Consider the following 15,039-nt stretch of genomic DNA (forward strand, 5'->3'; position numbering starts at 1 on the left):
GTATTATGTTATAATTTATGTAATGTTGAAAATAAATAATTTTTTTTCAAATATTCGGTATCCGGCCGGATAGCAAATATTGGCCGGATACCGGATAGTTACGGAATATCCCTTTCATCTCTAATATATATTATTCTCTTAAATTTTATAGTTTGTTATGGAGTGCGCTAATCGATTGACGCAAAAAGCTCATGAATCCATCATGAAATGATTCACAATGCGATCGATTTTCGTTTTCCATTTTTCCCCCAATATGTTCCCGAAAGACGTAATCCTACGTCAAAAAATTGTTCGGCAGCACTGCACTTAGAAATACGCGAAAAGTTCAAATCCAATCAGTCAGCAGTAGTTTATTTTCGTATATCGTTCCAGCTAATAATCAGCTTTATTTTTCTTCCAACTAACGATCACGCAAAACGTATCCTCCTCCCGGCCTAACATCGGTGGGCGGGGAATGTAACCCAAGTCTGCATAAATAATATTTTGATGATTCCGCCGAAAATAAACGTGTAATTTGGCTAAAGTTCACCAGTGGGCAACACAAGCAACTCAACACGCTATCTCTATGATGTTTATAATTCATGGAGGGTTGGAGAATGAGAGCATAAATGAATACCTCACACGAGAGCACCTCTATGCAAAGGGTGAGTGATGCGACAAGACAGCAATCCATGCAACATCGCTTCGGCTGTCACGTGGTCTAATGCTTTCGTAGAGAGAGAGAGCGAGAAGTGCGTGAGCTCACGACGCTCACTCGCCTACCAAATGGGGTTGCATTTTTTGTACGTCAAATATGCAATGCATCCTCTTCGCATATCGCCCTTCGGATCCAGGACACATGCACTTCGGGAGCCTTATCGTGAGGGAATATCCTGCTCCTCTCAGAGACCACAGCCGAAGCAGAGGAGAGCGAGGAAAACAGAGAGCGAAATCGGCGACTCGACATTCTCGCGGGAAAAGCCGATCCAATCCGAACGGTGCGAGCCTTCGCGTGTGTGCACTGCGATCCTTTTGTTATTGAAAAACTGGTCCACCGATCGGATCGTGGCACATCCCGTCGCTGCAGAGGCGAAAGGAAAATTCAGTATTTTCCGTGCGAGCGATACGTAAGCATCTCGTCGCTGCCGTCGTCTATTTTTCGTAGGATTTTCAGCAGTCTGCCTTCTTTTTCACGTGTGAAGGAACTTTCATTTGCGGGAAGTGGGACTTGGGATTGTGCATCGCTGATTTTCCAAGGAGCCCATTATTCGACAAAAATTGACCCATTGTGTTGAACATAAACAAAGAACTGACGCAAAGGGAAGGATTCGGATCGATTTTCCCATAAATTGTGCCCCACTGTGTACAAGGCGAAGTAGTGGGGACCCAAGTGAGATAAATTGTCATTGCCGAGATTTTCCGTGTTTTTGTTTTTGTTCGCAATCCGGAGACGCCTGATCGGGCAGATTCGGGTCGGATTGGCGGTAAGACAAGGACGAACACTGTGGGGAAAAAAGGCTACGCTCGGTAAATCGAAGAGAGCATGTGTATTTACCAAAATCCTGTGAAGATGATTAATAGTTACGACGGTGGCATAGTCAGCTGTCTGGATTCCGGTTCGTCATTTTGGCAATGAAAGATGCCCTGTGGTTTGGCCTCTTTTTGAGTGTGTTTTTTTAGGAATTTAGGAACACGGTTGTGGAAAATCGGAAACAGTCGAACGTAGGAGTGCGGGATTAACAACACAAAATAAAGGTTTTCGAATACGGTATAAAAAACCAACCGGGGTGAGTGATAAGGTCGCGTTCCGTGCAAATCTTCCGCTTAGTTGTGTTGAGTTTCGATGCTTTTTTCATACACCGGAATCGAATTTGCAAGCGAGAGGACCTACTCTATCCGTGCAGCACGTGTCCATGTTTTGGGGATTTGTGTACCGCCCCGACGCCCAATACCAAACGAGTGGAAAATCTGAACCTTTCGTGAAAAAGATGCGAGCATGAACGAGAAAGGATACAACAAAAGAGCTGCACGAAGTGTACCGAAAAAGAATTAAACAAAAAAAAATAAACAGCAAATTGTGAGCTTTAGTGCTTATACGAGTCGAGTGGTGGTGAACGTGGAACGCAAACCGAATTCCCTGCTCGAAGGTAGCATCTGTATGCCGGTCCAGGTCGGGCAGAGCTGTGTGCATGTCTATTTCAGTGGTAAATATTTATAACTAGACCTATTCGTTTGAGCCCACAAAATAGTTGGCAGCGCATTCTAACCAAACAAGCTGCATCGTGTGTACCCAATCCTGGGGTAGTCGCTCTTTCAGGCGCTCGTTCAGACAGTGTAACAGCGAAATACATACAAAAAAAAATAGATATAACCTCTCCGCATAAAAAGTGACACAGATTTCAACTAGTTTCGCCGTGCTAAATGTGCGTTCGTATGCACGAATGTATATGTGGAAGTAAGTGTGCCAAAAAATAAAGAAATAACGAAGCAGATAAAAAATACGTTGAGAAGAAAAGGATACTTGAATTGAATTCGTTGAATAAAAGATCCATCCTCCGAAGTGAGCCAAAGGAAGAAGTCAGTGAATATACATATATAAATATAGCGTCGTGAGTGTGGTTGTGTGTGCTTGTGTGCTTCTCGCTTGCAACCAGTGCTGCATAACTCACAGGAGCGATGCGGTATATGCTTTCGGGATCTCGCTTAGCCAGAGTAGAGCAAGGATTGCTTAAAGAGGATTAACATTTTATTGAATAGAAACAAAAGCTCTTTTCTGCTGAATCCCATTTGAGGACCAAGATCCGGCGAAGCTGTTGAAACGTTTTTCCCCAACCGCCCACAACGATTCATTCGCAAGGAGCAGCAAGGAACGGCGCCGAAGTAAGCATCAGAATAAGCTGTATTTTTTTTTCTATTTATCTCAAAATCGGACTTGGGACAATGTCGTGGAAATTGGACATTTCAATGCGGGACGAATCCCGTTTTTTTTTCTCCTCCGACTGTTGTCGGCTAGGTCGGCAGACTGGTGTTCGAAATTCTGCTTCGGTTTCGCTTCCAATAATCGGCACTTTGGGTGCCGGGTCTTTTTTCTTTATTTCCGGAGAAATGTACCATAGTCACACAAGTGGCGGAATGTGCGAATGTTGGGTACATGATGTTATTTTTTTTCCTATTTTGCTATGAAATGTGTTCATTGGAGTGTAGAAATGAAAATTTATTGGAAAACGATCTCCACTCCAATCCGAGAAGGGGATATGGCAGAATCTTAACATGTCAGGCACTTTTTATGTGCTCAGTTGGCTCAAATCGAAATCATTCTCTTCTGTGTTGTTTATAGAACTTTTTATTGTCTTGCTAGGCCAACAAATAAAACCCGAATTGAATGTGAGTATGTGTGAAAAAACAAAAAAAAAAATAAAACAAAACAATTTCTTTGATTAGTGTGAATTGTGGATGAAATGAGAGACTTTTCCAAAATGTGGTTGTGTTACTCATAAGTCATACTTGTTAATATAATTTTATAAGATAATGAGATCGAGATATTTGTGTCCATGATTGAATTGGTCCCGGCTCGGATTATGAATTGAATCGTTTGTTCGAGAGACCCTATAAACGCCACTTTTATCAAAATTTACTTTTTGGCAGTTTTCGAGTCCTTGAGGATATCTACACTCTGTCCAACTTGTAATATACTTCGTTGTAACATAAACAGTTAGATTTTCAACAAGATTTTTGCACACATTGTTGAATGCTTGGAATAAGTATATTTAACGTCAATTTCGTTCAAAAGAGTCGTTTGTTTATTTATCGGGATTGGATATGATAATTTCAACTGTCCAGTTTTTATAACACCATTTCAAAATTAATAAGTGTTATCAATGCAATATTCAAAACAACCGGCAGATTTACATGTCAATAATTGGCAACCTTGCCATTTCGGTTAAAAACCTGGGAAATTTTTGATGTGGGACTACGTCTAACCGGAATATATGGAGGGTAAAATGAAAACCTAAACACAGAACATGCAAGAAAAAATGAAAGATTTCGAATGCTTCGTACTGGATAGGAGAGATGTTTGCATCACTTGATAGGGAATATTTCTACGCATCTATCGCAACTAACAAAATGTTGTTTTTCATTAGATAAACAATTGAATAACTGTAAAATATTAGGCGTTATCTAAACGCCCTAACTGCATCGTTTTGATTGGCCCGATTTACGGTTTCCCTAACACAGCCATCAAAACCAAGCAGCCTAGGGGAAATCGGCATTGCAAATTCATACAAATCGGGGGTATTTTTGTTCCGATTGAAATGTGTTTCCCTAACACAGACTTCAAAACCGAGGTTTCTGGGGAAATCGGCTTTGCAAACTGCGAGTACTTTTGTCCTCGCTTGCCTTTGTGCAGAGTGGAATATGTCTGTCCTAACATGATCTTCTAAACTTAGGAACCTGGGAAAATCGTGCAGACACTAGAAGCGAATGAACTTCCCAGTTTCAAGCAAATTCGAGATTCGAGAAGTATGTACACTTTTGGGATGTAAACTTCAGAGGGAAATGTAAAATAAAATAATCGTTTGATAATTTTTTTTTTGTTTTTATTGGAAAGATTTTCAGCCTTAGGCTGGTTCATCAAACGTTTGATAATTCTTCCGTACATATATTTTGTTCTAGTCATCATACCAAACGTAAAAGGTCCGTCATTAAATTTACTTGTAACGAAGAACAATCAATCACAATAAACGAATTGACTTTACACGGCATTTGTTCATTTTTTTCACTCACAGAGCAAATATATTGAACTCAATTGAATTTGGAAACTGTTTCATTCAATCAAGAATTTAATCAATACAAACGAATGATTGCTAAGCTAAGGTAGTTCCACGTGAACCTTGCGGTTATATCATAGATATAACCCACTATTTTTTTTTTTTTTTTCTGTATTATAGTGACTTTCAACGCTTCTGGCTGGTTCGTCACTTTTACCTTCCATTTTGGAAGAATGTCGGGAGTGAGAATTGAACTCGTGATCTTGAGCGTGAGAAGTATGGATGTTACCTCCACGCCAGATCGGCTCCACCTGGGAAATTCGTTTTAGCATATTATTTCCAAATTCTGCAGAACGGATTGTTCGATATTTTCCCATGTCTCCGGAATTGCGGGCTTAAGCTCCTCAACTGTGGTGTACTGCTTTCTCTCAGCGTAGATTCTGCATACTAGGATCTTTCGAAAATTTTCAACAGGATTCAAGTCTGGAGGGCGAGCCGGCCAGTCCGATAAGTCATGTTTTTGGTCCTTAATCCATTGTTTAGTTTCCTTGCTGGTATGAATAGCGTCATTGTCTTTCTGGAATGTACGAGAGAGGATTCCAGAACATGTATGTAATCCTTGAAATTCGTTTTGAAGGATTTGAAAGCTATCTCTAGTTTTTCGACTGCATCGAATCCCGCCTATCCCAAGCCTCTACCAAAGTTCCTGGCTGAAAAATATTGTTCTTCCACCCGTAAATCACGCCAGGAATCCGTTGGAACCATCAGGACCATCCAAATTGAACTTTTTTTCGTCACTGAAGATCACCCAGCAAAGTTAAAAGTAAAAAAAAGGCCGTCTCACATTGAAGACTCACTTTTCGTTATCGTTTTTTTTCTTTATTTATTATATTTATAGCTAAGAGTTTAGAAAAAAAACTGTTTTTTGCTACCTATGCAGCGATCTTGCTTTATCAGTTGGCTAACACAGCCTTCTTATTTCAATTATACAAATTATGCCTTAATCTTCTCTTGAATAATTTTATATTCAAATTTTTCATTTCTAATGGTAAAGCACTATACATTATAACACCTTGATAGAACAAATTTTTAGAAGCAAAAGTTGTTCTCGGACCAGGAATGTACATAAGATCTTGTTGTCTAGTATTAGGGGAAAGTAGGTAAAGACGGACACCCTAAGGTGTTATCTCAATTTTTAGACATATATCGCAGTTGTTGTACAAATTGAAACTTCAGGTCCTTTTCTATCATAATTACCGTTGATTCTAGTAAATTTATTCCAACATTGATGTATTCTGGGTCATGCAATGCATCGAAATACTATTTCTTCACATGGTCAGGAAAGACGGACATCTGGAATGGGTAAGACGGACACTAAGGTGGGAAAGATGGACACTTACGGAAAAGTTGTAGTTTTTGTACGTATTTTAGTGTTTTCAGCATTGGGGAGTGTTCTTGAATTACGCTACGATTCGAAAGGCTACTCATGTTGTTCGTGGACAGTTTCATCCTTGGAAGGAACGACAGAAGAGGTTAAATACATACACTCCATGCAAAAATTTCTGGATTTTTGCGGGCCATTGTCCTCGCAAAGGAAGGAAAAGGATCTGAAATAGCCAGCAACCTGTCCACGCATATTTTAAATGACCTCCTAGGAAGACGATAATTCATTTGTAAAGTTTAATGATACACTTAAAAATATTTCAAAACGAAAGTTTATTTATAAAGCATTAAAAACAATTCATCGATGGTTTAAGTTCATTTGAGTATTTAAATCAATTCAATTTTCAATGGGAATAAAAAAACAAGAAAAAAAGAAGAATCAAGAGCAGTTCTGACAAATAGTTGCAGTAGAAGTAAAGAATTCAGCGTGGAACCATGAAAGGCATTGTAAGCATATTGTCCAACCTGTCCCGAAATCTGAATCAGAAAACTGGCTTCCGCATTTCTCGCATAGATTATCAGATGAGGTGTCCCCTTTGCCCTTATTTTACTTTTCTTCAAAGTGTCATCGTGTTGAGCAGACGTTATGTCAGCTGCCTTTTCTGCTTGGCGTTTTCTCTTCTTGACTCTCGGGGTGACCATTTTCGGTAACGGAAGTAAGATCGATGGAGATATTTCAAACACCGGGTTATTGACCGTTGAGATGCTGTCCGGTTCTACGAAATCAGCCATGGCCGGGGCAAAGTCATCATCGGAAAAAATATTGCGATCAAATGGTCAAATTCCTGTTTTTTCGAAGCCGCCTTGATGAATGCAGGTTTCATGAGCTCGGCAACGTCATATTGGCTGACGACTTTACCTGGATTCTGTTGTAGGAAACGCTCTACTTCCTGTGCGTAGTACGTCTTGAAAGGTGCCATAAAGGATACATCAAGCGGTTGAAGTTTGTTGCTAGTGTGAGATGGTAAAACTAGAACCTTAACAAAGTTAGCTCTAGCTTTCTCGGTAAAAGCTAGATTCTTCGTGTGCGACGAGTGGCCATCAATTATGAGCAAAGCAGGACTGTCTTCAGAAGGTTTTACATGCTCCAAAAAGTGATCGAACCACTCATTGAATATTTCGACCGTCATGTAACCCGATGCATTACAGGCAAATTTGCTTCCACGTGATGCCCCTTTCTTCAAAGCTTCGTGCATCCGCATGCGAAGAAAAATGAAGAACGACGGAAGGTGCTGTCCGGTTGCGGACTGCCGTAGCTGTTTCTCCGCGTTCCGCAGATGTAATACCACCAACCTGATTTTTTGTCCTTTCAATGCCGCTACCTTAGACTTCTTCGGAGGAACCTGTAAGAAAGTATGAATAAAAAATTAAACTGATTTTTAAACTAACTACAATGCCAAAACAAATACTAACGGTACAAACACTAGTCTCATCGGCGTTCAAAACACGATCTGGCGTCAATTTGGGATTTTTCAGCGCTTCTTCCAGCAAATCGTAAAACGCAGATACTGCTGGCTTATTGAAGCCTTTGGCTCGGGCGGCAGAGGTAGCTTCAGGTTTATGGAACGACAATTTGGGATTTCGTTTCAGAAAATTGCTTAGCCAAGCCTTTCCAGCCATCTTGGTAGACTTGTTGAACGGGTGTGGCAATCCATTTTTTCGGCCAGATCAAAAGCAAGCTTTCGAACATTAGTCATCGTTATTCCATAGAACCTCTTTTCCAAATCCAACAGATGTTGTACCAGCTCCTCTTCTTGTTGAGAATTGAATACGGAATCAAGAGGTCCTAGCCGAGTTGATACAGTTGGACTTGTGAGGTGGCGAATCAGTGTGGATCTTGGGATTGCGTAACTTCTTGCTGCTGTCTTCACCGGTGATCCACTTTTTACAGCCTTAATGGCTTGTTCCAACTGCTGAGCGGTCCATGACTGCCGGTTACTCTTGCGCTTGTAACTTGTAGGCATCTTTATAGTAAAACCAAAAAATTTTGTTAAATACCCTAGGAAAATACTAGTGTCCAACTTTCCTTACCTTAATGTGTCCGTCTTGCCCGAACTGGCAGCTTTGAAGCGTTGAAAAACCTCTGATTTATCACAGGATAGTTAATGATGGACTAAATAAACACTTACCCGTTGGAGGAACACGTTAAAAACAAAAAATCACGAACTTTTCGCTATTTTCTACGGAGTAAAAATTACATCGAATGGTGCACCCGCGAAGATACTTTTTGTTTTGTTTACAAGCTTGACAGTTCGCTCGCTGGAAATCAACAGTGTGTATCGAAAGTATTGATACACTTTATTGAAAGTATTTGCATAACTAAAATATTTCAAAAAATTTTAGTTAATGAAATATTAAAAGTGTTCATCTTACCCGCAGTGTCCTTCTTTACCTACTTTCCCCTATGCGAATGTTAACAGACAGTGTTGAGAAAAATCGTCTTCGCTAAGCTCGAATGCATAGATTTTCGGGCTAGGTTGCATCGAAAACCTATATACTCCAAACGAAAATCAAAATGACAGATCCAGACAACCAGTGAATATGAGCAAATGAACTTTTGTTCTTCAATATGTTTTGAAGATAGTTTTTTCACCCAGTGTCATTTTAATATTGATAATTCGAGACGTCAGAATTGAATCTCATTTTAGCTAAATAAATATCAGCTGTTGTTTACTTTTAATCTGAGGCTGCTGCGTGCGGATGGTTTTTATTTAGTTCAAACTTTTATTGTATTGCTGCTTGCAATACAATAAATACAGCGTTTAGGGATGGTTCGCGGTTTTTTGCTTGTCTCTATCCAAATGTTTTATGAGCCCGTGCTGCTTTGCAGCTGCCGGATGCCGTGTTTGGAAAATTCACTGCCAGAACGAATATCATTTCGAATGTGAAGAATATCCATTTGTTGCTTTTGATATTTGAAGTATAAATAACAGCAAAGTTATGAACCCCACTCAATGCCGCATTCATTCATTATAGCAAATTTGTTCTTGCATCAGCGATATTAACCAAATGAACTCGTTTGTTTTGTCATCAATATAATGAGGGAAGTGTGTTTCAAGCTAAAAAAAAGTCATTTACACTGAAATAAAATCATGTTCGTTACTCGTGAATATTTGTTGATATTCTAAGACACTGTTAACAGAATCTACTTTTTTCAAGGGTATCGAACTAATACTCAAATCTATTGAAGCGGTACTATTTATAAGCATATAGCAAGATTTTTTTTAAATATTCAGCTTTAACCTGTTTGTAGTTAACCATTGTAACAGTAGGTTCATATCAAATTGCATAATTCCTTCCAATTCTTCAATTGTATTGGCCTCATAAACAAGACATGAGTCGTCTGCATACAACTGTAAGCGACCTTTTAGAGGCAGATTATGATGTCGTTAACAAAAATTAGAAAAAGTAATGGGTCCAAAATTGAACCTTGCGGGACGCCTGATTTGATTAATCTGGATGAACTATAACAATTATTAGTGAAAAAGTACTGTGGCCTCTGGTCTAGATAATTCTTTGTCAAATTTAATGCGGATCCTGTAAATCCAATCATTCGAAGTTTTTGCAGTAGTATTGAATGGGATATACAATCAAATGCTTTACTCAGGTCCAGAAATAGACATGTGACTTTTGAACCTTTATCTCTTGCGCTATAAACATATATATATATATATATATATATATATATATATATATATATATATATATATATATATATATATATATATATATATATATATATATATATATATATATATATATATATATATATATATATATATATATATATATATATACAAAATCCATTTTGGTTTGCATTTATAATGTTATTCTCGAGTAGAAATATTTTCATTTGTCTTTCTATAATACTCTCAAAAACTTTTGATGTCGCGGGTAGGATAGATATTGGTGTAAAACATGTTTACGGAGTACAATCGCCTGATTTAAATAGAGGAATGATTTTAGCAACTTTTAACGAATTAGGATAAATACTACTTCCAAGCATTTGGTTTACTAAGTTTGTCAATGCTGTTGTCACAAAATCTCTCGTGCGGTGGAGAAATTTCACTGATAAACCATCTTTTCCAACTGCTGCAGTACGGTTGAGGTTTATGATGGTTTGTGCAACGTCTGATTATCGATTATTGTTGTCATTATGAAATATTCATTAAAATTTTCAGCTATACGGTATGCCGAGTCAATTTTAATACCATTTTCAATTAATGTTATTTCCTTATTTTGAATTTTACTTGTTTTGTTGAATACGACTTCATTTATAACAGACCATAACTTTTTGGGATCTCCTTTACAACGATCAAACTTAGAATCATAATATCTAATTTTAGCATTTTTCGTTTTGTTTCTTATATTGTTTCTAAGCCTTATATGTTGACTCTTCAATGGAGCATTAGTGAGATCGATTTTGAGCTATTTTAATAACTTATTCTTCTTCTTTATACTTTCAAAGAGCTCCCTACTTATGGTAGGTTGCAAATGTGTCTTAGCTTCTGATAATTGATAAGTATGCTTGTTACTATTTATTTTATTGCTACAAAGGTTCTCAAAATCTTCACAGGAATTCACAAGTTCTAATTGCCTTTTAAACTCATGAAATTTTTATATTTTACGATTCGTTTATTCACTGACTTTCTTTGATTTGTAATTTTGCTTTCAATAGAACAGATAATTGTGTTATGATCAGATATGTGATTTTCTGTTTCATTGATAATTATTGATATTTTAAAATTAGAAAGATTCGTAATAATATGGTCTATGATTGTTCAGACTGTATTTAATATTCTAGTAGCACAACTACAGGTCAGCTTGTTCAATATTTCATATCCTTGAGCACTTATGTGACATTTATAATCCATAACAACAGTATTTTTATGATCCAATAAATTAGTGTTCAAATCTCCTAACACAACCATTCTACAGTATTTACTTAATGTATCTTCGAACTTTTGCACGAAACCATTCACATTACTTCCAGGGTTATAAACACCAAAAATTTTAATGTTTTGTTCCAGTAGTTCAACTATTAGAAAGTTATTGACATCATGTACCATTTCGAATATCTTCCTATGTTTTAACGTAGATAGCACAAAAATAGAAACTCCACCGCCTCGGTCGGATCTACACGAATGGTATACATCGTAGTTTATTATATTGTAAATTTCATTGAGATAAAGCCACGTTTCACTCAACACTACTACATGGATGTACTTCAAGTTATCGATCATCTGGACTAGATCATACAGCTTACACTACCCGATTGGAGAGCTGAACCAAGATCGATTCAATTTGTTTAAAATTTCGTGTTGTTAAACGGGAGATGGCAAGAATATCACGAGAGAACAGCTCTACCTCAAGAATCTCGCTAATTTTACACACAATTGCACAAAGATCTTCATCAATAGTTTTTATAACGTTCGATATAAGCATGTTGTTCGAGAGTTGTTCTTGCTGGATATGATTCAAGTCCCGGTCCATGGAAAATAACTGCGATGCGATCTGTGCGTGATTTGCCTTTAGAGGTGTCATTTCGATATCCAACAGTTTTAATCCTTCCGTCGTTGCGGAAAGACTTTCTTTAAAACTCTCGAACTCAGAATTTATGAAACTATGAGACCGTTTAACTTCCTCCACATCACTACCAAGTTTTTTCTGCTCGTCTTTCATACCAATGATACTTCCCTGGATCTCATCTTTGGAAGACTGGATTTCACGTTTTAACAGTTTGTGTAATTCTGCTAGCGTCATATCGGTACTCACATTAATTATACTTGCTTGTAACGCTCGTTTCGCTGGATTTTCTGATGCGGCCTGGTTGTTCCTATTGACACCCTCCGTAGGGCTAATTTCCAATTTTTTTTTGAACTGATTTCTAGTAGAACTCGACATAGAACACTTCAGTAATATTGTGCATATTAACAATAGGTAAAGAATTGTATTCCCTATGAGAGCTCAACTGAAAAATCTTCTCTTATATATATATATATATATATATATATATATATATATATATATATATATATATATATATATATATATATATATATATATATATATATATATATATATATATATATATATATATATATATATATATATATATATATATATATATATATATATATATATAAGAGAAGATTTTTCAGTTGAGCTCTCGAACAGTCAAGACGTCTTTGCTTTAGCTCTCATAGGGAATACAATTAATATGCACTTATACACAATATACAGGGTTTTCCATTTCGGGCTTCCGAAAGTATACAGCCCTGCGCTGACAACCGTTTGACATAGCTGTCAACCAAAGCGTCATATCGTTAGTTGAATGTCTGGCATTGTAATATGGATCGTTTTAGCATCGCACAACGTGTTAATTTTGTTAAATTATACGATAAAAATGATGATTTTTTTTCCAGCATTACGGACGGATTTTGGTCGTCATGGACGGCCTACAGAGCACACAATCGCTAATGTAGTGCGTAAATTCGAACAAACTGGATCCGTAGCGGATATTGTGAAACCTGTGCATCATCGTAATGTGCGTTCGGCCGAAAATATTGCTGCTGTTGCTGCCAGTGTGGAGGATGACCCGAACTTTTCGATTCCACGGCGTGCTCAGCAATTGGGCTTGTCAAACACATCATTGTGGCGAATTTTGCATTTGGACTTGCACCTACATCCATATAAAGTCCAACTGGTACAAAAATTAGAGCGTGGTGACCATGGAATGCGTCGGGCATACGTCGATTGGGTGAACAAACAACAGCAGCAAAATGCTGTATTTTCGCATCAAATTTTCTTCAGCGATGAGGCACATTTCGAGCTCGGTGGCTATGTGAACACCCAAAATTTCCGAATATGGGGCTCAGAAAATTCACACGTGATTGTTGAGAGGCCATTGCATCCGCCAAAAGTCACTGTTTGATGCGCATTATGGTCTGGAGGAGTCATCGGGCCGTATTTCTTTGAAAATGAGGACGGCGAGACGGTAACTGTGAATGGTGAGCGCTATGGCCGTATGTTAACCGATTTTTTTTGCCACAAATTGAAGATATGGATACGGATGACATGTGGTTTCAGCAGGACGGCGCCACGTGCCACACAACACGACCGAACATGGCCATATTGCGAACGAAATTTGAGAGACGCATAATTTCGCGTTTTGGTGATGCCAATTGGCCGTCCAGATCATGCGATTCTAACCCGCTAGACTTTTTTTTGTGGGGTTATGCGAAAGACCGTGTCTATGCCAACTCTCCGCAAACTCTTGAACATTTGAAAGACAACATTCGTGAAGTTATGACCGAGATACCGCATCATATGTGCCGAAAAGTCATCGAAAATTACCAGTTCTGGATCAAGGTGTGCGAGGAAGCCCTAGGTGGACATTTGAATGATGTTGTATTTCACACATAATCGCATAAACCAAACTTTAATTTGAAATAAAAGTTTCATCGAAATTCGAATTCTAAGTGTGTTATATTTCAATTTACTTTCGGAATTTAAAGTTAGAAAACCCTGTATATAATAACTGTGTTTGTGGTCGAACTCCTCCGAAACGGCAAGACTGACTCCAATGAAATTATACATGAAAAATCCGGTAGGCATGAGAATAGAAACTATATGACATACCGCCAGAATACCGATTGCTGTATACTTAATACCAATTAGGGTGGCCCTACGCAGAAAAAAATCATTTTTTTTTCAAATATACATACAACCTCAAATTTTCACTCTCCTACCACCATTTCCAACTTTTTAATCGTGATTTTAGTATATAATTTGTTATCTATATCCAACTAATTCCAATCGTTTTTCAAATAGAACCCATTTATTTACGCTGTTCAACCACCGCATGCAGGTTCGAATCGCTGACAAAACTCTTGTGGCGTCTTTCGGGCGACGAGATAGAGACCGCAACCAAGTACTTCTTAAATCAAAGCTTCCTCCAAATTTTGTGGCTTATTAACTGTTCGCACCCCACAGTGCTTTTTCCTATCCAAATCATTCCCTCCCATCCAAAAGGCAATGAGTGGTGTATGACACTACGACAAAAGCATATCCCGATACCGAACAGAAGTAGAACGCATACAAGCAAACAGCATATGAATCGATCCCTACCAATGCATTTCTTCCATTTCAATTCCAACATTCAAATGTGAAAGATCGCGACAATAAATCAATTGTTTTAGAAATTGTTCCGATGTGTTTTAACTCTCCAGTGCAAGCCACATCCAATGGTCGTCCTTAAGTGCCATATACCGTGTATTTTCGTGTATAATCCTGAGCTATCGTCCAGGCCTCCTTCAGCCGAAGGAACTCGCCTTTTCCTCAATGGTGTGATCCACCATTAACATAGCATCGGTCTTTCTCTCAGAGGAAGTAATCGACGACGAGGAATGTTGAAATTTTTACCATAAGAGGACAAAGTTTCATTAAGGCTTCGGTTGCTCGAGATAATTGTAAATCTTGACACTATAAACCATCCGATCAGACTGAACGAGTAGCCGAATATTATCGTCCCGAAGTGGGAAATGCAGTGTTACCATCGACGGAGCGAAAAAAAAAATTTTATTAGGAGCTATTCGATTTTTTTTTGCGTGAGCGTTTAATCTGAAAGACCCTGTATCTCCGTCTTACGTGACAGATGGACGGGAAAATGCAATCGTATTCCGCATGCATGTCACATGTAAATTTATGTAAAAGTATTTAAAATCCACCCACTCCGTGTCAGTTAAAATATTGTAAAACAAGAAAGACAAAGAGGCGAATGAACTGCAAAGGTTACAAGGCCTCTTAAAAACAAAGAAAGAAAGGAAGAAAGACAAATTTCTAAAGG

General features: G+C 38.0%; 2 protein-coding genes across 2 annotated transcripts in view; one reads left to right on the forward strand and one right to left on the reverse strand.

The window, feature by feature from the left end:
- The first annotated feature begins 1,067 nt into the window (after window positions 1-1,067).
- LOC129762532 (neurotrimin) overlaps window positions 1,068-15,039 on the forward strand; it is a 946,497-nt gene continuing 932,525 nt past the window's right edge. Inside the window, exon 1 of the mRNA XM_055760922.1 lies at window positions 1,068-2,859. The gene's annotated coding sequence lies outside the window, so the exon portion shown is untranslated. The remainder of the gene's footprint in view (window positions 2,860-15,039) is intronic.
- Window positions 6,908-8,155, reverse strand: LOC129780582 (uncharacterized). The gene is made up of 3 exons (XM_055789004.1): window positions 7,880-8,155; window positions 7,605-7,820; window positions 6,908-7,534 (listed from the first exon to the last, which is right to left on the reverse strand). Exons 1-3 carry the CDS (start codon window positions 8,153-8,155, stop codon window positions 6,908-6,910), a joined length of 1,119 nt encoding a protein of 372 aa, XP_055644979.1.

Source organism: Toxorhynchites rutilus, chromosome 1 (assembly GCF_029784135.1).
Source record: "Toxorhynchites rutilus septentrionalis strain SRP chromosome 1, ASM2978413v1, whole genome shotgun sequence".
NCBI classification, from domain to species: domain Eukaryota; kingdom Metazoa; phylum Arthropoda; class Insecta; order Diptera; family Culicidae; genus Toxorhynchites; species Toxorhynchites rutilus.

Coding starts and splice junctions, on each gene's coding strand:
- LOC129780582 (XM_055789004.1), bottom strand. CDS start 8,155: ATGCCTACAAGTTACAAGCGCAAGAGTAACCGGCAGTCATGGACCGCT. Junction 7,821..7,879: donor ATGGAATAACGATGACTAAT/GTTCGAAAGCTT, acceptor CCGTTCAACAAG/TCTACCAAGATGGCTGGAAA. Junction 7,535..7,604: donor ATGAGACTAGTGTTTGTACC/GTTAGTATTTGT, acceptor ACTTTCTTACAG/GTTCCTCCGAAGAAGTCTAA.